Source organism: Culicoides brevitarsis, chromosome 2, assembly GCF_036172545.1.
Source record: "Culicoides brevitarsis isolate CSIRO-B50_1 chromosome 2, AGI_CSIRO_Cbre_v1, whole genome shotgun sequence".
In the NCBI taxonomy this organism is placed as follows: Eukaryota; Metazoa; Arthropoda; class Insecta; order Diptera; family Ceratopogonidae; genus Culicoides; species Culicoides brevitarsis.
Window position 1 is genome coordinate 41,197,012 of NC_087086.1, and position 22,383 is coordinate 41,219,394.

The window sequence follows — 22,383 nt, forward strand, 5'->3', positions numbered from 1 at the left end:
AAACTTTTTCTTCAAAAAAATTTATCAAAACCTTCAAAATTTAAGTAAAAAACTGATTTTTTTTTATTAGAAGTTGTTTTTTTTCTCTTTTTTTGATTTAATCGTGTACAACAATTTTTACTTTTTCTTTTTTAAATCTAATCAAATCATCGTTATTCGTCAGCGGCTTTTCTCTTCGTACCACGTGTCTCATTTTCATCTTCATCTGTGTCATCATCCACACCTTCCTCTTCTTCATCGTCCTCATCGTCGTCTCCTTCCTCGCCATTATACTCGTCACTATCGTCTTCTAACTCTTCGTTATAAACCGCTGAGAGACCAACTTCATCGTCTTCCGACTCTTCTAAACAAAAAAAATCGAAAAAATTAAAAAAATTAAAAATTTCGAAAATTTTTAAAGAAAAAATTTGGAATTTACCATTTTCGTTCTCTGATTCTTCGTCCTCGACATGGTTAGCGTCGTCATCTTCGGCGTCAGAAGGAGCCTCTTCGTTATTTTTGTCGTAACTAAATGAAAATTATTAAATTTTAAGGGAATTTTGGAGGAAAAATGGGAAAAAATTACCCATCGAGATATTTGAGAGACGTAATAGCGTCGAAAATTTTCTCTCTGTAGTTGGCGACGTTCGTTACTTCATTGTTGAACAAGTCCAAGACTTCCAATTCTTTGAGTTCTGCCAAGGGAAGCAATTCTGAAATCTCTTTGATTCTGTTCCCGGACAAATTTAAGCTTTTAATACTCTCGCACGACGTAATGTTGTCCAAGCCATTCGAAATTCTGAAGCAAAAGCCAAAAAAAAATTTCGTTATTTTTTTCTCTATTGAATACACAACACGAAGAGACGACGACATTTGTGTTTGCATGCGTGCTTGCGAGTGTGTGTATGTGTGTGCATTTCTTCGCATTACCTGTTATCGGATAGCTCGAGACGCTTCAAGCTCTTCAGCTTGGGGAAGTTTTTGAGGGAAACGAGCCCGACATTGATGAGACTCAACGACTCGAGGTTCGTGAAGGCATCCGTGAGTCCCTCTATGCTCGTGCTCCGACAATTGTCCAAGTTGAGCTCCGTAATCTGCAACGATGGAGGCAGCATTTAACGACTTTTCGCATGAATTACCGCATGCAACGCGGAAATTTTCGCAAATTCTCGCATCAAGGACTCACCTGATCTTCGGTTCTTCCGCGTTTTTCCAGTGCTATTCTCTTTTCCATGATTAAACAACTCAAAATTAAGAAAAACAAAAATGCCGTCCGTTTTGTGTCACTGTGTGTGTTTAGTGTTGCCCTCTAACCGATTTTGCGGAACCTCTCATCGCGCGCATTCGTCTCATTGCGTGAATTAACGAACGGGCAAACGTTTTGAATGACGCACTAACTGAAATTTTTTAAATTTTCCGTTGAAATTCTTTAATTTTTTAAGAAAAAAATAATTTTTTAACAAAAATTTAAAATTTTCAATCAAATTTTAAGAGAAAAACATTGAAAATTTATCATTTTCCATTTGAAACTTGACTTCGCGCGCTCTGGGTGACAAAAAATGATCCAGAGGGCGTTTTGAGACGAATGAAATTGAATATGTTGAATCCGAGGCTTGGATAGGGGACTTGGATTGGATGGATCGGATCCAAGTTTATCAATTTCAGTCGTCTCAATTTTCCTTTCAAGTCCCCCATCCAACTTTGATGAAAATCGGGTCGCATATTAAAATTCCATCCAAGTCTCCCATCCAAAGTTAAAAGTTGCTTGTACAAGTGAATCAACTTGGAGCTTCAGTCTCGTTCCGCGACATTCGTTCTTTTGCTTTCATCCGGCAAGCTGTGAAGTTGGTTGATTTCAATTCTCTGATTTATATTAAAATAAAAGGAAATTGTAAGTGTCCCAAAAATTCGTCAAATATTCGGCAAAATGTCTAAAAGCATTGCGCAATATTGCTGCCAAGTTGAAAAAAGTGAAAAACACGTAAAAAGTGAGAAATTCGACAAAATGAGGAAGTTGTGTGCCACGATGGCATCTGTTTGCCGTATGTGTGTGAATCGGGGGAAATGGCGTAAATCTAATTAAAGTACGGGTCTAAATGTGACATATTTTCGGAGTAAATACGCCGCTTTGCAATCGGGAATGCATTTTAAAGCGATTTTGGGCGTATTTTTGGCGAAATATGCGAAAACATGATTTTGAAGCAAACACGTGGTTGTTGCATTAAGAATGAGAATTTACTTGGCAGCCATATTGAATTTCGAGTTTTCGAGTACAATGACTCAGTTTAATTAATCTCGTCATTTTTTTTCATTTTTTTTCAAAAGTGACTCAAACATGGGCAAGGAAAAGGTTCATATTAACATTGTCGTCATCGGGCACGTCGATTCCGGTAAATCTACCACAACTGGTCATTTGATCTACAAATGCGGCGGTATCGACAAGCGTACCATCGAGAAATTCGAGAAGGAAGCCCAAGAAATGGGCAAGGGCTCCTTCAAATACGCGTGGGTTTTGGATAAATTGAAGGCCGAACGTGAACGTGGTATTACCATCGATATTGCCTTGTGGAAATTCGAAACAAGCAAATACTACGTCACCATTATCGACGCCCCGGGCCATCGTGATTTCATCAAGAACATGATTACAGGAACTTCCCAAGCTGATTGCGCCGTCTTGATCGTCGCTGCCGGAACCGGTGAATTCGAAGCCGGTATCTCGAAGAACGGTCAAACGCGTGAACACGCCTTGCTCGCCTTCACGTTGGGTGTCAAGCAATTGATTGTTGGCGTCAACAAGATGGATTCGACTGAGCCGCCATACAGCGAAGCCCGTTTCGAGGAAATCAAGAAGGAAGTCTCCTCGTACATCAAGAAGATCGGTTACAATCCAGCTGCCGTCGCCTTCGTGCCCATTTCCGGATGGCATGGCGACAACATGTTGGAAGTTTCCACAAAGATGCCTTGGTTCAAGGGATGGAACGTTGAACGCAAAGAAGGAAAGGCCGATGGCAAGTGCTTGATCGAAGCTTTGGATGCTATCCTTCCTCCTCAACGCCCTACCGACAAACCATTGCGTTTGCCTTTGCAAGATGTCTACAAAATCGGCGGTATTGGAACAGTACCTGTTGGTCGTGTCGAAACTGGTGTCTTGAAACCCGGCATGGTTGTTGTCTTCGCTCCCGTTAACTTGACCACTGAAGTCAAATCCGTTGAGATGCATCACGAAGCTTTGCAAGAAGCCGTGCCCGGAGACAATGTTGGTAAGTTAAACACACGTTTTTCTATCGCTTCGTGACGTCATAACTCACATGTTTTTTTGCACTCAGGTTTCAACGTTAAGAACGTCTCTGTCAAGGAATTGCGTCGTGGATACGTTGCTGGAGATACCAAGGCCTCTCCTCCCAAGGGAGCTGCTGACTTCACCGCTCAAGTCATTGTCTTGAACCATCCCGGACAAATCTCCAACGGATACACGCCCGTCTTGGATTGTCACACAGCTCACATTGCCTGCAAATTCTCAGAAATCAAGGAGAAGGTCGATCGTCGTACCGGTAAATCCGTCGAAGACAATCCAAAATCCATCAAGTCGGGCGATGCTGCGATCGTCATCTTGGTGCCAAGCAAGCCATTGTGCGTTGAATCTTTCCAAGAATTCCCCCCATTGGGTCGTTTCGCTGTGCGTGATATGAGACAAACTGTCGCTGTCGGCGTCATCAAGAGTGTCAACTTCAAGGATGCCAGCGGAGGCAAGGTCACCAAGGCTGCCGAAAAGGCACAAAAGGCCAAGAAATAGCTACGTATTACGCAAATTCTCCAACATCAAATGCAAATTACCGCAAAGTTCAACGTTGCAACATTTTGTTTTCCGTCATCAATTGTGCTCGCTACTAATAATGAGCTTTATATGCATCGTAAGGAATTCAGGAGGAAAAAGCATTCCGCATTTTAATTCAATAGTTTAACACATTTATTAATTCCGATTTGCATTCCAACACTATTACAGAAAAAAAAAACATATTTTTTATGATCAAATAAAATATATAATAACCTTTCGATAGCATATAAATTTTCTTTTTTTTTTATTTTTCCCTTTTTCTCTTTTTTTATTTTTTGGGCGAACATGAAATTTTTCCATTTTTTTGAACGTAAAAACCTTAAGTTGAGTATTTTTTATTGAGTCATCAAATATTTCATTGAAATTTGATTCTACTCGAATGGATTTTTGTTTCACTTTTTTGTACTTTCATAAAATTTGAATTAAAATAGTGATGAATCAAATATTTTCATAAAAAAATTAAAACGAAAAAAAAAATTGAAAAAAATTATAATATTTTTAAATGAACGTAAGAATCTTAAGTCAATTTTTTTATTTTTTGAAAGAAAATATTTTAATGATATTCATTCAATAATTCACGATTTTTTTTTATTTTCTCTAAAAGTGATTTTTTCTGAACAAATTGATTGAAAAATTTTTATAATTATATTTTGAAAAATTTTGACAAATTTTGTTTCAATTTTTTTGATAAACTTAAGAATTTTTTTTTATATTTTTAAATTATAAATTAAAAATAAATTATTTAAAATTAGATCAAATTTTTCATAAAATATCAAAAAAAAACTGTTTTAACGATTTTTTAATCAAATTTTATTTTATAATAAATTTTAGAGAAAAATTTTTTAAAAGTTTTTTTTCATATGATCAAAAATAAATTAAAATTAAAATAAATAAGTTAATATTGTAATGACAAATATTTTTATGCAAATTTATATACATAAAACGAAAAATTTAAAATTTTTTTTTTTACTTTTATTTTTTTTTTTTTTTTTTTTGCATGAACGTAAGTAGGTGAGTCTTAAGTCAAAATTTTTTATGAATGAAAATATTTTTTTTTTATTGAAATTCATTCAATAATTGCCGAAAATTTTAATACTTTCTAAAAAAACTGATATATTTTAAACAAATTGATTAAAAAAATTAAAAATGAGAGATTTTGGAAAATTTTCAAAATTTTTGTAATTTATTTTTTGATGAACTTAAGAATATTTTAATTTTTTTTTCATATTTTTTAAATTATCTAAAATTAGTTCAAAATTTTCATTAAATATAGAAAAAAAAACTTATTTTTACGAATTTAAAACTAAATTTCATTAAAAAAAATCAATTTAGAGAAAACTTTAAACTTTACGTCAAGAACTTAATTCGACTTAAGATCCTTAAGTTCACAAAAAATACTTACACGTTCGCCCAATTATGCAAAAAAGGTTCAAAGATTATCACGAACAATACTCAAGTAGGTAGATTTGGATCGAAGGTCACGTCATTGCACTTTTATGGCATCAATTACGTCACTTAAGTAAATAATTTCGCGTGCTTGACAATAAAACTTAAAAATTTTTCATTTTTTTTCAAATAATAATTTATTTCGTACTTTTTTGTAATTCTTTATTTTCAACAATGTCTAAGCCCAAATCGCGCAGTAACTCGAGCGCTTTTGCAGCAGCATTTGAATTCGATTCTTCGGGCGTACTTCCCGAACCGTGACACAATTGAGGCGGCGACGTTGATAACGTAAGCAACGTAAGATAATTTCCGTGAGTTCCTTTCGGAAAATCTGAGAATTCGACCTAAAAAAAATTTTTTTAATTAATTTTTAAGTTTTTTATGAAAAAATAAAATTTACCTGAAAATCTAATAAATTAGCTAAGTACATCAATTGTTGTTTAGGACCCACGGAAGACGTGGTTGTTGCTTTTGCGGGTTGTTTGTTCACTGGTTCCTTCTCTTTTTGAACGGATTTTTCTAAAAATTAAATTTTTTTGAGTAAAATATTTAAAAAAATTATTAAATTTTTTACCTTTGTTCGAATTTTCTTTCTTTTCTGGCTTTGCGTTTATCGGTTGATTTGGTAAGGGCACGCCCATTAACAATAAAAGATCTAAAAATTGACTTTTTTAGAAAAATTTTAATAAAATTAGAAGAAAAACTCACTATGAGCTGCTGCTTTTTTCGCTGCTTTCTTATTTTGACCAATTCCCGTGACAGTTAAGCCTCCAGATTCGACTTGCATGACAAATTCTCGTTTTCGAGGAGCTCCCCGTTCTTCAATTAACGTATAAACTGGTTCCTTTTCCTTCTTCGATTGTTGCAACTGAAGTAAATGTGAAACGGGATTTATTGGTTCTTCCTCTTCTTCGGGTTTTTCCTTGATTAAATTTCGATTTTTCTTCTTATTTGCCTAAAAATGTAAAATTTTTAAGAAAAAATCGTAAAAAATCAAAAAATTCTTACATGAGGTTTCTTCTTTTGTTTGTCAGAATTGCTGAAAACATCGGGCAAAGCCGCATCCGATGACTCTTGTTTCTTCAATTCTGCCAACATTTTCTCAGCAGCACGTTTTCTCGAGATTTTTTTGCCATTTCCCTCAGCTTCTGTGACAATATCGCCAACTTTGCAGATTGTCGTGAAAATTTTCATGTGCGGAGGACCTTTTTCCGACTGAACTTCGAACACAACAGGAACTTGTTTTCTCACAGAGATCTCATAAAGCAGCGAAACGGGCGATTTGAGGTCGTCTGATGCGGAAATGTTCAAATTTGAGTCATCATTGGGGGCAACAGGAACAGGAGGCTTTTGTAATGCGGGTTTTAAGACCTCAAGAGCTCTGAAAAAGGTGAATTTTAACTTTTTTTTAAGAAAAAAAAAATTTTTTTTGTACCTTAAAGCCGCATTATGTCTCGCAAGTTGCGGATTCGATCCAGTTCCTTCGAAAATTTGCTCCCCAACCTTCAACATGATCTTCGATGGCTCCGATTGTTCTCTCCGACGATTGTTATATGGCTTTTGGGCAAATTCCGTGCCATTTGGTTGTGTGCGAAACCGTAAATTTGTGTTTTCCTTATCGCGGGTTTTCTTATTTCCCGTATCTGGAGCCCCATCGCATGGCATATACGTGACTTGGATGCCTTGTTTCATCGCCAATGAGTTCAATTCGACTGTCGGCGTTACGTTATGCTCGGAAGTCTTCGTGCTTTTGTGAGTTTTGTTGAATTTCGGCGGCGGATGAGGATATTTCGTCTTATTCATCGCTTCAGAAGCTGCTGTGTGTTGCGCTTTCTTGATACTGGGACCTTCAGCAGTGTATTCTTCGTCGCCAAGCTTTAAGGCGACAGTAAAACGCTTTTTATGGGCAGGACCTGCTTCGCCTGTCAAGCGATATTGATGCGTTATCTGAAAGAAAATTTAATTTTAAGAGGATTTTTTGTGAAAAATCGAATTTTTACCTTGTTATGTCGACTTAGTTCATTAACCAAACACATGGGAGTCTTTTCCTTATTACTATCCGTTTCCACAGTACTCGATTTTGCTTTAATTTCTTTCACGGGAGCATGTTCGGAAGGATTTACAGTCGTCGTAAGAGGAATTGGAGGCATTGTTGTCATCGGCGGCGGTTGTGATGTTTGTTGTGGATTTTTCAGGAACATTCCCATGAACATTTTGCCATCGGTGTAATCTCGCTTCGTCGTTTGATACTGTTGAGGTTGCTGCGGTAACATTTCCATTGGCGGCGCCATATGAAGTACTTGTTGATGCGGCGGATGATGCGGCAAATTCATCTCTTGCAAGCAATTCGGAGGCATCGGAACGTTTTTATTGAAGTTAGGACGGGGCCTGAGAGGCTTCTGGCGAGTATTGTTGTTGTTATTATACATAAATGGTCGTGCTGGCTTGTTATTCGATGGCTTTAGGACCTGATATCCTGGTTGTCCTGCATTCATGTGAGCCATCTACAATGAAAAAATGTCAAATTAAAACGAATTCAAGACGTTTACACAAACAAAGGGGCGAGAATTGAGGTTATTGACCTTTGACGAAACACAAAGGATGCCAATTTCCCTTGGAAAGCACTTTTAAAAGCAAAACTTTGAAGAAAAATCAGATTTTAAGATTGTCCTCAATTTAGAAAAGTCTTCGCCCACGACTTTGTGCAAAAATGACCTAACTCCCGTACGCGTAAACGAAACTTTTGACCGTTATTCACACAAAATGCTAATGAAAATTTACGATTTTTGGCTTTTATGCGGTTTTTAAGGAATTTGTAAGATGCTTGATGTGTTAAAAGTAACGTCACTTACAACTTTTCGTTTATTTTTTACTGCAAAAAGTAGATTTTTGGTGATTTATTTCAATATTTACATAAAAAGATAAATTTTTGACGACACACAAAATTTCATATAAACAACGAAGACAGTTTCAATTTCATTCGTCTCAAATAGGACATTACAATTGATGAAAATTTTCCTTTTTAAATTTTGAATTTCGAAGAAAAAATTTTGAAAAAATAATTTGAGTTGATATTTCATCGAATTTTTACATTAAATATTTACAAATATTTTTTTACGTATTTTTTACGTATTTTTTTACGTATTTTTTACGTAATTTTTACGTAATTTTTATTTATCAATTGATTTTCAAACATAATAGCCATTATGGAAATTTTTAATGAATTTTCATAAAAATCATTGAAAATTAAAATTTTTCTTGATAGTTGGAAATTTTGTTCTAAATGTCAAAATTAAGCGTATGAAGGCTTAAATTAATACTGAGGGTCTAAATAGTTTCATAATAAGAGGATTTTGGCAGAAAATTTTTTTTGATCAAATTTTTTTGCTAACATCTTTAAATGGCTCCTGTACATCGAAAACGCAAAATTTAGAAAAAGTCCAAATCAAAAGTTGTTTCTAATGCCAAAACCTTCAATTTGAGACGGAGAACCGTGATCTAGCTTAATTTTGAAAAATCAATTTTTTTTGCTAACATCTTTAAATGGCTCCTGTACATCGAAAACGCAAAATTTAGAAAAATTTTGAAAAATCGGTATGTGAGCCCTCATAATAAGAGGATTTTGACTTAAATTTTTTTTATCAATTTTTTTTGCTAACATCTTTAAATGGCTCCTGTACATCGAAAACGCAAAATTTAGAAAAAGTCCAAATCAAAAGTTGTTTCTAATGCCAAAACCTTCAATTTGAGACGGAGAACGGTAATATAACTCAATTTTCAAAAATGGGTACATGAGCCCTCATAATAAGAGGATTTTGACTTAAATTTTTTTTTTTCATCAATTTTTTTTGCTAACATCTTTAAATGGCTCCTGTACATCGAAAACGCAAAATTTAGAAAAAGTCCAAAACAAAAGTTGTTTCTAATGCCAAAACCTTCAATTTGAGCTGGAGAACCGTGATCTACAAAAGTTGAAAAAATTTTGAAAAATCGGTATGTGAGCCCTCATAATAAGAGGATTTTGACTTAAATTTTTTTTTGATCAATTTTTTTCGCTAACATCTTAATGAAAAAAATTTATTAAAAAAAATTTTTTTTCTTAAATTTAAAATTTTACGAAATTTGAAACATGAGCGATAGATGCAAGAATTTTTAAAAATAATTTTTGGGAAAGAACTGAAACAATTTTTTAGGCTTAAAACTTGAATTTTGTTTATTCTCTCAACGGCTATTTACACACATTTTACGAAATATATAGAATATAAAAATGCTCCAAATCTACAACTATTTTCAACAGCATTAGATGAGAATTGTCCTATTTTGTGCGAATTTACTTCGATGACGATGAACCTGGCTTTTCCAACGTTTCCTCAAGTTTGCTCAAAATATTCGAGAATGAGTCAATGCCTAAAAATTGACAAAAATTTTATTAATTTTCTCTCAAATCGAATTTTTTTTAAAAAATTTACCAAGATAATCGATGTTTCCTTCGTGCCAAGATTCAATGCAAGGTTTTCGGGCTTCTCCCAATCGTGCGCGAGCAAAAGATCCAGCGAGTCCCGCCTAAAAAAACAAAAAAATGTTAATTTGATGTCATGAAAAGATGAAAAAATTGCGAAAAACAGCGTGAGATTTATGAGAATTGTAACATCTAACTACCCGACCATCACCAAAAAAACATTCAAATGGCTACATAACAAAATTTGTCGCATTACCTGTCCCTCAACATCAACATTTTGATTACTCTTATTACTATTATCACTTTTATCCTTGTTGCGAGACATAAGGAAAGAAGAAATTATATTTGTTAGGTCAGTGTTCAAGGCGTATTTTTGAAGAGATTCGTGTTCGAGCAACATTTGCAGGAGACTTTTCTTCTGCTGTGGGGGATTCTCATTACTTTTACTATCAGACTTATTTTCGGAGCCCTTTTTGTCGGTTTGGAGAGAAAAATTGAGAGTAAAAGAGCACAAAAAAGCATAAAATCCGCGTGACGGGCTTCGTTCGTTAGGGAAAAGTGAAAATTTTTGGCATTACCATGTCCTCTGTCAACGATTGATGCACTGTCTCGGAGAAAATCTTCCACCAAAGACCGAAATATTTGCGCAAATGGTAATATTGGGCAGGCAAACTTCCAACTTCGCATCGCTCAAAGTCGAAATTCACTTGCCATGGCTTCAGTGAACCCAAGAAATGGATGATGTTGATGTCCTTTTCGAAACTAAAATTAAAAAAAATTATTAAAAAATTTTTAAAAAAATTAAAAAATTTTTTTTTTCAACAGAAAACAAGATTTACCGTTTAAATGCTGGCAAATACGAATAAACTGTGCTGATGGAGCAGTTAAAGACGAAAGGCAAATGATTCGCAGGTACATCTTTCCAATTGCTGAAGTAAGAATTGAGGAGACCTTGATCGCCGCCATCAAAACTTCCTTCGGTGAGAGCGAATTCCGTGATTTTATTGTACGTTTCCATGCTGGGTTTGAACACAAACACGCCGCTGTTGAAGCAATCGGGCCATCCAACATCTGGTAAGCGAAAAAAAAACATAAAAATGTTAAAAAAAATCAATAGTCAAATTTTTTCCGATATTTTTGTCCCAAAATTTTTTTTTTTAAATAATAAAAATAAAAAAAAAAGTTTTGAAATATTTTTTCATACAAAATGACAAAATTTAAACAATTTTTGGAATATTTTAATTGTTTCTGAAAAGAACTGTCAAAAATTTTTGAAAAATATTTATTTAAAAATATTTTTGAGAATTAATTTTTCATGTAAAATTTCGTTTTTCAATACAAAATTCTTGAAAATTGAAAATATTTAAAAAAAATTTTTGAAAATTTCTTAAAAAAAATATAAAAAAAGGCCAAATTTTAATGAAATTTTCAACTTTTTTTTTATTTTGCCCCATTTTTCGACTTTTGAAATTGGGCATGGGACAAAAACATAGAAAAAAATTTGAAACGACCTAAAAATAAATAAAATTTTCTTACCAGGAGCAGCTGAAAGTTCGTCTCTGTCAAACAAGGAATCCGAATTACGCAAAACTAACGTGTCGGCATCCAAAAAGACACATTTTTCGAACTGCGTGAGCTTCCAACAGGCGATTTTCGTGAATGTAATGCCCAATTCAGGTCGACGGATGAGACTCAAGTGCGCTTCATCTTTGGAATCGAAGAGATCAACCATTTGAACGGTTTGAAAAACTTCCGACAAAGTCGTTCTACAAAAAAATTTCATGAAAAAAAAAATTTTTTAGGATTTTTTTATCATACCTCATGGTTGGCGTGACCCCATCTGTGACTAAGACAACACATGGATATGCTGTATTAAGGCTTTTCAACGATTTTGCAAGGACGAGAGCGCCAAGTGCATAACTATCGTTCGTAGCTAAAGTAACCCAAGCGTAATCTGAAAAAAAGGCGGAAAATTACATCATTTCCACATTTTTCATTTTTTTTTTTTCATCATCGACGTCGATCGTCGAACAAACAACAACAATCAACAACTACGTTGCAGTTGTTAATAAAAATTTCTTTGGCGCTCGTGTAAGTAAATAAGGCGGGCGGCGGCGACTTTCCATCCATTTGCCGCGCGGAGATTTCGTGTATTTTTAGATGGTACGTTATCCGTTCGTTCAAGATTTTCATCGTTTCTATAAATAGGTGACTTGCCTGCTTGGTTTGCTCTCTATGCATGAACTACAAAAGTTTTTTTTTGTGTTTCAGAAATTCTTTGGATGAATGAAACGGCAATAAATTATGACTTTTTTTTCGAAATCATGGTCGTTAAAGATAAATTCCCATTAATTTTATGCGGGTTAGCATCTGGAATCGCAAGAAAGTTGTTAAAAACGAGAAATTAAACGAGGCTTAATTGAAATTTGTCGGAAATTGGGATCAATTAAACGTTTTGCAGGCGTCACAAGTGTCGTCAGTGATGTAAGAAACGGCAAAAGTTGGCGTGAAACGGCATGTGGGTGTCTCGCTTTCATCACTTTGTTTACAAAATGACGATTTCCGTAAAAAAATGACGTCTCGAAAGTCGAAAAAAAGTCTTAAAATGCTTCCTAAAAATAACCGTGAGACGAAAAGTGCATTGAAATTCAAGAACAAACGTTTTTATCAAGCTGACACGTTTTAAAAATAGCAATCGTCTCGCGCAATGCACGCTGGAGGCACAAAAATCAACAGGTCATCTAACTTTTTTTTTGTTTTTCGTCTCACGTTTGTCTCAAAAACAACAAAGATTGCGTTATCAGACGAGGAAATGCACGTCAGATGCTTTTTTGCGATAAAGACACCTTTAATCTTTAAAATTCTCATTTTTTGGCCCTTTTTTTGAACGACGCGATACGGCTCTGTGCTTACTCATATGTACATGAATAACCTTCTCGGAGGTGACTATCTATCAACATGTAGAGCAATTATTCAATAAAATTCTCAATATTTCACTTTTTTTTTAAATTTTTTTCGCAAACACCCTCGGAAAGTCGCACTTTGTCACGTTTTTTTTTTCTTCGGATACTCACTTGGCATTTTTTATGTTAAAATTTTTTTTTTTTTGATAATATTCACAAAATGAACGGATTTTTATTGCTTTTGCTTGTGATTTTTTTTCTCGTCAGGAATAAAGTTGATACCAGCATAAACGATAGTTGAAACAAACAATCCGACAATTTTGTCCGAGTATGGGATAAAATAAGCGAAACTGAGTTAAACGAGACGATGTTTAAGTTAACATATCTTATCCAACACTACCAGAGAAAAGTTGCGGATTGTTTTTGCTCTTCTCCTCCGAACGAATGTAGAAGTGACACACATAGAATGGAAGAATTTCACCTTATCTATCGTCTCGACATATGGGCAAAAGAGACGTGTAGGCGGAGAAATGTCATTGGGACAAAGTTGGAAAATTTTTACCGTTATTTTTTGCTTCAATGGAATTTTTATTTTTTTTTTTGTTGAAATTGTTAATTTTTTTTTTTAAATTTTAAAATAACAAATTTTGTGGAATTCATAAGTTCAAAAAATTGTTTTCATGAAAAAATGAAATTTTTACTGAATATTATCAATTTTAAAGTAGGTAAACCTTAAAAAAAATTTTTTTTGTTGAATTTGGTGAATTTTTGAAATTTTTTTAGGTGAGTTTCTTATATTCAACATTAATTTGAAATTTGTACAATTTAACAAAAAAAAAAAAAATTTGATTAATTTTTTTAGATTTTATGAAAATTTAAATTTAATGGAAAAAAGTTTTTGTTCAAAATTTGTTTTTGAAGTTTGTATTAATAAAAAATTTTTGAGGTGAATTTTTAAAAGAAACATTTTTTAGTTGATAAAATTTTGTTGAAATTCATTAGTTAAAATTACAAATTTTGTTGAAATTCATAAGTTAAAAAAAATTTTTCATGAAAATTTAAAAATTTTTCCAAATAATTTATGTTTTAAAAAAATATTTAAAATTTTATTTTCACATAAATTTTTAGTTTTTCACCTCAGAACTTTTAAAATGTTCAAAAAACGTGAATAAAAGAAAATAAAAAAAAAAATTATAAAAATTTATTAAAAATTATCAAAATTCTTAAAATTTTTTTTTCTCCTCAAATTCAAAAAAACTCATAAAATCAAAAAATTCATTTTAAAATAAAAAAAAATATTTTGAAATTCACCAAAGATGAAATTTTCATATTTTCTATAAAAAAATTTAATAAATTTCAACAATTTTTTTTAATTTAAATTTCATTCAACATTTAATTTTAAACATTTTCAAAGCTAAAATTAAAAATTTCATTAAAACTTACCTCTTTAAAATGGTGAATTTTTTAATTTTTATTGAAAATTTGTGTTTGTGGTGAATTTCTCAATGCTCAATTTTTTAATCCTCCAACACATCAACATCTCACGTGTGAAAATCTGACGAGATTCCATCATCGTTATAGGTCGCGTGACGGCGCATGCTCCAAAATTAGGAAAATAAAAAATACAATGCACTACAATCCGATGAAAATTGGCGATTTAATGTTGTTTTTAGTAAAATAAACACAAAATTCGCGGAGAAACGATGGAAAAGTTGTAAAAGTCGAAGCGTTCCATCAGCAGCATGTCTCTCGCATGCAGTTAATTAGAGCAGAATTTACAAGCAGCAAGTGCATCAAATATTGACGAAATAATATATCAACAGTGTAAGAAATGGAAAAATCCATTTTTAGGTCAAATTTAATTTTTTTTTAAATTTTTCGTCTCGCAGGGTTCTAAATGGTTGTGCGACACGAGAGTGACACAATTCGTGCTCGTTACATTTCCAAAGCAGTAGAAGAAGAAGTAATTAGTCGTGTCTCCGTAGTCTGTGTCGTCGTCGTCGCTGTCAGCAATGATCCCCTTTGCCAATGGAGTTGATGTTGACGAGTTCGTGCACACAAACATCCTCGAGTTGCTGATCAAAAACAAAATTATGGCAATAAAAAAGTCAAATGCATCAAATCGCACCTTCAAGAATTTATTCCGTAGAAAAAGTCGTAGCAGTAGAAATAACAGTAGTAGTGACATCCCGCATCATCCGCAGCTCGACGAGAAAAAGTTGAATATCGCCATCGTTGAGTTGCCCAAATTGCCCTTTGACGAGCAGCCCGTCATCATCAACATCGAAGATCCGATTTTCACGCAGGGCAACTTGGATTCCATCAGTTTGTACAACATTGAAATTACGGGCGATCGTCTGATCGACTACAATCTCGACGTAACGCACGTGCCAACGAAAGACGACGAAGCCAAAAACAACTATTCGAGTGACAATCAGTCCGTCAATAGCTCATACACGAGTTTTGCCGCAGCAGCAAAGACAACCAATCGCTCAAACGTCGTCGCCGCTGCCGCCAAAGCTCAATTGCCGCAACAGCGAGAGGAGGAAACCGAAGAAGACGACGAGGAATTTTGCCTGGATTACGAATTTGTCGAAGCGAATTTAAACCGATTTCGGAAACATTCATTAGAAACTGTAGTTCCGCGAGTTAGTAAGCAGAGTTTTAGGGAGACAAGAACGGGAATGAATCTAGGTAAGAATTTTCTTTTTTTTTTACTCAAAATTATTTGAATTTGATTTAAACATTTTTTCAAAATTAAAAAAAAAATGTCTTCCAAAAATTTTTGAAAAATTTGTTTAAAAAAATTTTAATGAAAATTCAATTTTTCAACTTTAAAGATAATTTTTAAAAAATTTTTCAGAAAAGTCAAAATTTATTTTAAAAAATTTTTAAATTTTGTTCGAAAAAAATTTGTTTAAAATTCGATTTTAAAAATTTTGAAGATTAAATTATTAATAAAAAAAATCAGAAAAGTTAGGATTTATTTTAAATAATAAAAAAAAATTTTTAAAAAATTTTATAAAAAATAAAGTATTTTTTTTTTAATTTTTTTAACAATTATTTATATAAAAAGAAAAGTTAAAGTTGATTTTTTTAAATTTTTAAAATATTAAAATTAAAAAAAAAAATAAAATTCAAAAAATTTTTTAAATTAATAAAAAATTTTTTTTTTTTTAAATTATTTTATTTAAAAATTTTAAGAAATCTCAATAAAATTTTTTTTTTATTTTATTAAAAATTTAATTAAAAAATTAAAATTAAGTTAAAATTTCATCGAAAGTATTAAAAAAATTTAAAAATTAAAATTTTTAAAATAAATTAATTTTTTTTTTTAAAATTTTTTTTTTTTGAAATGTTAAAATTTTCCTTATTTTTTGCCTTATTTCATCTTTCATGAATTTTAAATAATTTTTTTAAAATTTTAGATGATCAACGTTTTGTAAAACTATGCCTTTCAGACAGTGATATATCGTAAGTTGCTCATGAAAAAATTTCTCTCTGAAGTAAATTTATTTTTTTTTTAATTTTTAGAAAAACGAGTAATTTCTTGACAAAACCACAAACTGCTAATATACAAGAAGAATGTCAAGTGCCATTACCAAAACATTCTAAGAAACACAAGAAGCGACACAAGCAACAAAAACGTCGAGCGCATCGACGCACTTTAGAAGATGTCATGGGCGTGGAAGTACGATTTTCATCAAAAAAAATTTCAAACAAATTTCACAAAAAAATAATTTTTTTCAGGTTATCGAGTCAGATGACCTTCCCGAACGTGCTCGATGGACAATTATCTTTACCGCAGTATTATTGTTAGTTATGTGTTTGTTCTTAGTCGGCATCACTCTCCGCATGGCTCCCTTAATTGATGACATTGGTAAGCCTTCATTTCAAAAATTTCAATTTTTTGCAATAAATTTTGCGATTTTTTTTAGTCCGACAAGAGAACGAACGCTTGAAATTCCAATCGATGAAAGTTCAATTAGCCAATAAGAATTTGACGGAACTCCTTCTAAATGCAGCAACGGCAAGCACAAACTCATCTGTATTACCTACAAACAATTGAACAATCTACCTTCCTACTGTGAGTGATATATATCGGAAGTTTTCTATGTAAAATTGACATTTATGAGTTAACCTTTAGAATTATTGTTTGTAAAAAAAATATATAAAAAATTGAAGAAAATAAAGAAAAAAACCCTTTTGATGGTATACGTTACTTAAAAAATGACTTTTTCTTGTCCTTAATTTTTTTTTACTAAAATTAAATAATTTTAAAAAAAAAAATAAATTTTTAACAAAATGAGAATTTGTTTAGAAGTTTAATGTAATTTTTGACTCCAAAATTATTAATTTTAATGATTTTCTATAATTTTTGATTTTTTATTTATTTTTTTTTTAAATTGATTTTTTTATTTAAATTTAAAAAAAAATTTTGAAAAATTTAATAATTTTTAAAAAATAAAAAAAAATTAAATTCTTTTAACAATAATATAAAAAATATAAAATAAATAAAATAAAAAAAAAATCAAAAATAAAAATTTTATCAAAAAAAAAAAAAAAAAAAAAAAAAAAAAAAATTAAAAATTAATTCCTTTTAAAAAAAATTTTTTAAATAAAAATTAATTAAAATAAAAAAAAAATAAAAAAATATTCAAAAAAAAAAAAAAAAAAAAAATCAATATCTTCAAAAAAAAAAATTTTTTTTTAATTAAAAAAAAAATCTCCCTTTGTATTGCAATTAACGTGATCTGATTAATTTTATTATTATTTAAAAATATATATTTTAATAGAATATAGATAATATTTAAATTTTCAATTAAAAAAAAGGAAATTTTCGTCTGATAGGTTTTTTTGCCAATCCGTTTTTCGATTACCGCCCAAAGAAAAGGTCAAATACTGCTTTATGAGGAAGACTCGGGTAAGAAACTCACAATGATGATGATCAAGATCACAACGCCAATCACTCCCATAATGATCATCATCTTCATATTTGCCCACCATTGCTTCCGTTTGAGCTTTCCTGCTTGTTGTTCGAACTGCGAAGCACCTTGTTGCAAAGCATCAGCACGTTGATCGAGCTCCGAGAGTTTCTGATCGCGTTCAAGCACTTTTTCCACATTGACACGCATGATGCCAACTACCTCGTCGACTTGTGCTTGTGTTTGTTTCAGGCGATTATTGTTCGCGGCATTGCTGCAATGAAAAATTTACGCTTCGGTTACATTTTTTTTGGGTATATTGCTTAATTTTATTAATGAGTGGGTGCAAAAACCTTGATTTTTGATGATTTTTTAACATATGTCGAAGGAACTTACTTGTTTTGTGACGAATTTGCAGGTTCCATGATGAAGTCTTCTTAAGATGTTCTGAAAAGAAGCAGGAAAGTGACTCATATTAGTCTTTGTTTGTACAGTGATCATCTTTAAAGACAGGAAATTATCTTCAATAACTCATATTTCTGTGAAATATTCGAATTTAAAGCAGAAAACGACCCAATTTCGAATGAAATTTCATTGAAACATCATTTAAATGATAGAAACCGAGAGCCTTGGATCGCCCGTAGAAGCAACAAGTACGTTTTGTGCATTGGACTTGAACTTGCAATTAATTCCAATGCATTGAAACACGTAAAAATGTTAATTTTACGCCTTAAAATTCGACTTTGCCCCAAAATTCGTGCTTTCTCTAATGTCCAAAGCAGGATGAAACAATTAACATTCCATCAAAATTTTACCAACTCGACGAATAATCAACATTTAGTCATCATTCCATCAAGTATGCATAGCTATACGAAAGTCATAGCTCACTTTTAGCAAGATTTTCTTAATCTACAACTTTGATGACGATGTTAAAAGTTCTGCCTTTGTCTTCGCCGCACTCATACTTACAAATTGAACAGAAAAAATACAGGAAAAGTCGATTAATTGCGGATTAAATGTCTTGAAATGCTAATTAACTGCGTTATTTGTGTGTATTTTTCTGGTATTTTCACTGTTTAATCTTCCTTTCTGATGTTTGCCCCCTGCGCAAATGAGTTAAGCGACGTCTGACAACTGCGGTAACACAATGAACGCTATCGATCGACGGGTTTGACACTTGTTGAATGTCGGAATTTTTGATTTTTTAACATTTTTGACTTGAAACTCCTAAAATTTAAAACAAAAAGTTAAAAAAATATTTAAAAAATTAGATTTTTCAAGAAAATTTTATTTTTTTGTTGAAATTTTTTAATTTTGATAAATTTTTGAGTTTTGAGACCAAATATTTTTCATGAAATTGTCAAATAATTGTATAAAAAATCTTAAAATTTGAGTTTTAAGAGAAATTTTTTGAATATGAAATCAGAATTTTCATTAAAATTAATTTTTTTTGTACTTTTTTTCACGATTAACATAAACTCATATAAAGATGTTCAAAAATTGAATTTTTTTTGAGTAAAATTTTAAATTTCAAAAAATTTTCTTAAATAATTTTCTTTTAATTTAACTTAAAATTGATTTTTTAGCTTCTAACTTATCAAAATAACTCAAATTTTAAAATTTTTATTTCAGAATTCGAAGTTTTAAAAACTAAAAATCATTAAATTGACAAAAAAATTAAAAGAACATACCACTTGTTGAATGCCTTCACACTAATTCAGGTCGAAAATGCGTATGCGCCATAGGCTTACGACACCCGTAGAATAGTAAACAAGTTTTCGTCGCAAGAAATCCTCCCAAAAATCGCTGAATCCTGTGAAAATACGCTTCCTTGATGACTGAAAATGGAAATGCGCGACGGCTTAACGTACTTTGACAACGAAAACGCGAGCGGCGATTGTTCCAATCTCCAAGATTTGGTAAGTCACGACATTTTTACTCAAACAGGAAATGAAACGAGAAAAAAATAACAAAAGAATACATTAAAACAGGTCAAAGAAATGTCCATCAACGAAGGTTACAGCTACATAATCCCATCTTCGGAGATCAAAATTCAACGTCGTTTGGGCTCCGGCGAGTTTGGCGTCGTGCAACAAGCAATTTGGCTGAATGAGAACAAAAAAATCACAGTTGCCGTCAAATGTTTGACTCAATCGAACATCCAGAGCAATCCAACGGAATTTATTAAAGAAGCACGGATCATGCATGCGATTAAACACGAAAATATCGTGAGATTATTTGGGATTGTCTTAGATGGCGAAACACAAATGCTCGTTACGGAGCTAGCTTCGATGCGATCGTTGTTGGAATGTTTGAAAGACACTGCCTTGCGCGAGGATTTCTTGAATGTACTTACCTTATGTGACTTTAGCCATCAAATTTGCAAAGGCATGGAGTACTTAGAGAGCAAACGACTGATTCATCGCGATCTCGCAGCACGAAATATCCTCGTTTTCAGCAAACATAAAGTAAAAATTTCGGATTTTGGACTTTCGAGGGCACTTTCTGTCGGCAAAACGTATTACCAAACAAATTTTTCGCCGACACTCAAGTTGCCAATTGCTTGGTGCGCTCCCGAATCGATCAATTTTTTGCGATTTACAACGGCAAGTGACGTTTTTAGCTTTGCGGTGTGTTTATGGGAGATGTTCTCGTATGGCATGCAACCATGGCAAGCGATGACAGGACAACAAATCCTCGAAGCGATCGACGAACCGAATTACCAAAGGCTTGAACGCCCGGATTATTGTCCCGAAAGTTATTACAACCTAATGAAACGATGTTGGGATCATGATCCTTTAAAACGCCCCAAATTTTGCGAAATTGTCGATGTTTTGCCCATGATGATGCCAATTCAGGTTCGCGCTCTTTCATCATGTGACACTCGAGAGCCTGATATGTTGCGTTATGACACGAATGACATCATCACAGTGTTGGATGCGACAAAAACGCCCTTCTGGAAAGGTACACTGAACAACGGGAGAGTTGGCTTTTTCGATCCAAAGAATTCGGATTTTAGTCTGGGGGCGCATGCAATGACAACGACGACGACGAAACCACATCCGACGAAAAGTACCAAGAAAAAGAGCATTTTTTCGAAAGTTTTGAGTAGTCCGTCGCATGCGTTGAAATTCGATAGTGGGCAAAATGACATGACGAAACATTTGGTTGAAGATCAGGAACAATTGTTGCCATTGACGCCTACATCTCCGGATTTGGCTCATACTTTTGATAATAAACCGAATATGCATTTTAAGTTTTTCGGACCTTACGATACAGAACACGACCAAAATACTCATCGGTATGAAGATGTGCAGAACAGTAATGTGTTACCGGCGAATTTGAGACTCATTTCGCCCAAAGATCAGAAGATTTTGGATCAAGCGTTGGAAATTGCGTACAAATGTAGTACAAAGTAAGCTTATTTTTCATTTTTTTTTTAAATTTTTTTTTTGAAAATTTTAATTTTTAATATTTTTTAAAAATATTTTTATAAATATTTTAAAAATATTTTTTTTTAATTTTTTTTTATAATTTTTTTAAATATTTTTTTTTAAATATTTTTTTTTAAATATTTTTTTTTTAATTTTTTTTAATTTTTTTAAATATTTTTTTTTAAATATTTTTTTTTTAATATTTTTTTTTAAATATTTTTTTTTTTAAATATTTTTTTTTAGATCCATGAAACACCCAATCGACAAAAATAAACGTAAAAACAAGAAAAAACTCATGAGCACGGAAGAAATAAACAACAGCAGTAACTCACGATCGCTTGATAGTTCATCTACGCTTCCTACAAGCTACAAAGAAGGACGTCATTTTACCGAAGTTATCAAAGAAAATAGTGAAGTACGTGATTTTTTATCATTTTTCTTAAAAAAATTTCTAAAAAACTTTCATTTCAGATCCTTTTTACGGAAGAAAGTAAAGAAGCTTATGACAACTTAGTACAAAATCTCAACAAAAAAGATGACTCCAAGTTCCGAACACTTCCTGATCGTTTCAATGCATCATCCATAACTGATAAATCTTCACCCTTCTCGCATCGCCGAAAGCCTGACGAGAATTTTCTCTCATTTGAAGACACTTCAAACCGAAATAATAATCTCACAACGTCAACATCAGCTACGAATGCGGTTCCTCTGCCTCCAAAACCTTCCATTAAGCCTTCTGTCACGTGCACAAAACGCCATGTTCGAAAACATCCGTTGATCGTGAAGCCGCAACCTGAAGAAATCTCAAATATCTCGAATAATTCGCTCAATAACTCGTTGAATCACAGCAAGATTGAATATGAAAATATTGAATGCAACTTGGCAGTTTTGAATGATGTTAGTTTAATCAAATTTTAACAATTTTTTTTAGTCTTCCTGTAACAATGTTTAAGTTAAGCATTCCTGTTCTTCCTATTTTTTAAACAGTATTTCTGTTTTTTTTAACAAATTTCGAATTATTTTGAATTTTTTAATGGGATGAGGTCATAGAATAATTTTTTGAGCTCTTAAAACGCGTTTTTCTAAAAAGAATATAATAAGATAAACGCGTTTTAAGAACTTAAAAAATTTTTAAAAAAATATTTTTCACGAAAATTATGAAAAATTTTAATTTTTTTATTGATATTTAATTTTTAGCTCATTTGAAGTAATTTTTATAAAAATTTTTTAAATCTTCAGTGTCAAAAAAATTAAAAAAAAAATTATGAAAAGTGTAAAATTTTATTTTTAACTGATTTTTATGTAATTTTTATAAAAAATCTTTTAACTCTTACATATCAAAAAAATTTCAAAAATTAAAATTAAAAAAAAAGTTATGGAAAATTTTTATTGAAATTTAATT

General features: G+C 32.0%; 7 protein-coding genes across 8 annotated transcripts; 3 read left to right on the forward strand and 4 right to left on the reverse strand.

The window, feature by feature from the left end:
• Nucleotides 1–33: 33 nt before the first annotated feature.
• LOC134830864 (acidic leucine-rich nuclear phosphoprotein 32 family member A) lies at nt 34–1,306 on the reverse strand. Its single transcript, XM_063844468.1, has 5 exons — nt 1,166–1,306; nt 910–1,073; nt 566–778; nt 419–507; nt 34–343 (listed from the first exon to the last, which is right to left on the reverse strand). Exons 1-5 carry the CDS (start codon nt 1,211–1,213, stop codon nt 153–155), a joined length of 705 nt encoding a protein of 234 aa, XP_063700538.1. The 5' UTR covers nt 1,214–1,306; the 3' UTR covers nt 34–152.
• Nucleotides 1,307–1,754: 448 nt separating this feature from the next.
• LOC134830334 (elongation factor 1-alpha) lies at nt 1,755–4,045 on the forward strand. Its single transcript, XM_063843781.1, has 3 exons — nt 1,755–1,870; nt 2,305–3,239; nt 3,306–4,045. Exons 2-3 carry the CDS (start codon nt 2,315–2,317, stop codon nt 3,770–3,772), a joined length of 1,392 nt encoding a protein of 463 aa, XP_063699851.1. The 5' UTR covers nt 1,755–1,870; nt 2,305–2,314; the 3' UTR covers nt 3,773–4,045.
• Nucleotides 4,046–5,385: 1,340 nt separating this feature from the next.
• LOC134831008 (double-stranded RNA-binding protein Staufen homolog 2) lies at nt 5,386–8,210 on the reverse strand. The gene is made up of 8 exons (XM_063844635.1): nt 8,113–8,210; nt 7,261–7,764; nt 6,696–7,207; nt 6,269–6,641; nt 5,969–6,215; nt 5,835–5,915; nt 5,661–5,779; nt 5,386–5,604 (listed from the first exon to the last, which is right to left on the reverse strand). Exons 2-8 carry the CDS (start codon nt 7,762–7,764, stop codon nt 5,398–5,400), a joined length of 2,043 nt encoding a protein of 680 aa, XP_063700705.1. The 5' UTR covers nt 8,113–8,210; the 3' UTR covers nt 5,386–5,397.
• A 1,244-nt stretch (nt 8,211–9,454) lies between these two features.
• Nucleotides 9,455–13,095, reverse strand: LOC134829344 (glycogenin-1). 2 transcript variants are annotated; one of them, XM_063842387.1, is made up of 8 exons: nt 12,794–13,095; nt 11,538–11,673; nt 11,256–11,485; nt 10,559–10,790; nt 10,298–10,481; nt 9,976–10,029; nt 9,730–9,823; nt 9,455–9,667 (listed from the first exon to the last, which is right to left on the reverse strand). In XM_063842387.1, the coding sequence occupies exons 1-8, from the start codon at nt 12,798–12,800 to the stop codon at nt 9,591–9,593; spliced, it is 1,014 nt and encodes a 337-aa protein (XP_063698457.1). In that variant the 5' UTR covers nt 12,801–13,095; the 3' UTR covers nt 9,455–9,590. The 2 variants fall into 2 exon arrangements, with proteins under 2 accessions (XP_063698457.1, XP_063698458.1); XM_063842388.1 differs by lacking the exon at nt 9,976–10,029 and having other exon boundaries at nt 12,794–13,093.
• A 1,539-nt stretch (nt 13,096–14,634) lies between these two features.
• Nucleotides 14,635–16,807, forward strand: LOC134829165 (uncharacterized). Its single transcript, XM_063842161.1, has 5 exons — nt 14,635–15,316; nt 16,051–16,096; nt 16,157–16,313; nt 16,373–16,502; nt 16,561–16,807. The coding sequence occupies exons 1-5, from the start codon at nt 14,635–14,637 to the stop codon at nt 16,689–16,691; spliced, it is 1,146 nt and encodes a 381-aa protein (XP_063698231.1). The 3' UTR covers nt 16,692–16,807.
• Nucleotides 16,808–17,483: 676 nt separating this feature from the next.
• LOC134830186 (synaptobrevin-like) lies at nt 17,484–18,667 on the reverse strand. The gene is made up of 3 exons (XM_063843577.1): nt 18,517–18,667; nt 17,944–17,994; nt 17,484–17,821 (listed from the first exon to the last, which is right to left on the reverse strand). The coding sequence occupies exons 2-3, from the start codon at nt 17,970–17,972 to the stop codon at nt 17,530–17,532; spliced, it is 321 nt and encodes a 106-aa protein (XP_063699647.1). The 5' UTR covers nt 17,973–17,994; nt 18,517–18,667; the 3' UTR covers nt 17,484–17,529.
• Nucleotides 18,668–19,311: 644 nt separating this feature from the next.
• On the forward strand, nt 19,312–22,019 carry LOC134831237 (activated Cdc42 kinase-like). The gene is made up of 4 exons (XM_063844913.1): nt 19,312–19,466; nt 19,539–20,962; nt 21,225–21,396; nt 21,453–22,019. The coding sequence occupies exons 1-4, from the start codon at nt 19,392–19,394 to the stop codon at nt 21,897–21,899; spliced, it is 2,118 nt and encodes a 705-aa protein (XP_063700983.1). The 5' UTR covers nt 19,312–19,391; the 3' UTR covers nt 21,900–22,019.
• The last annotated feature ends 364 nt before the right edge of the window (nt 22,020–22,383 follow it).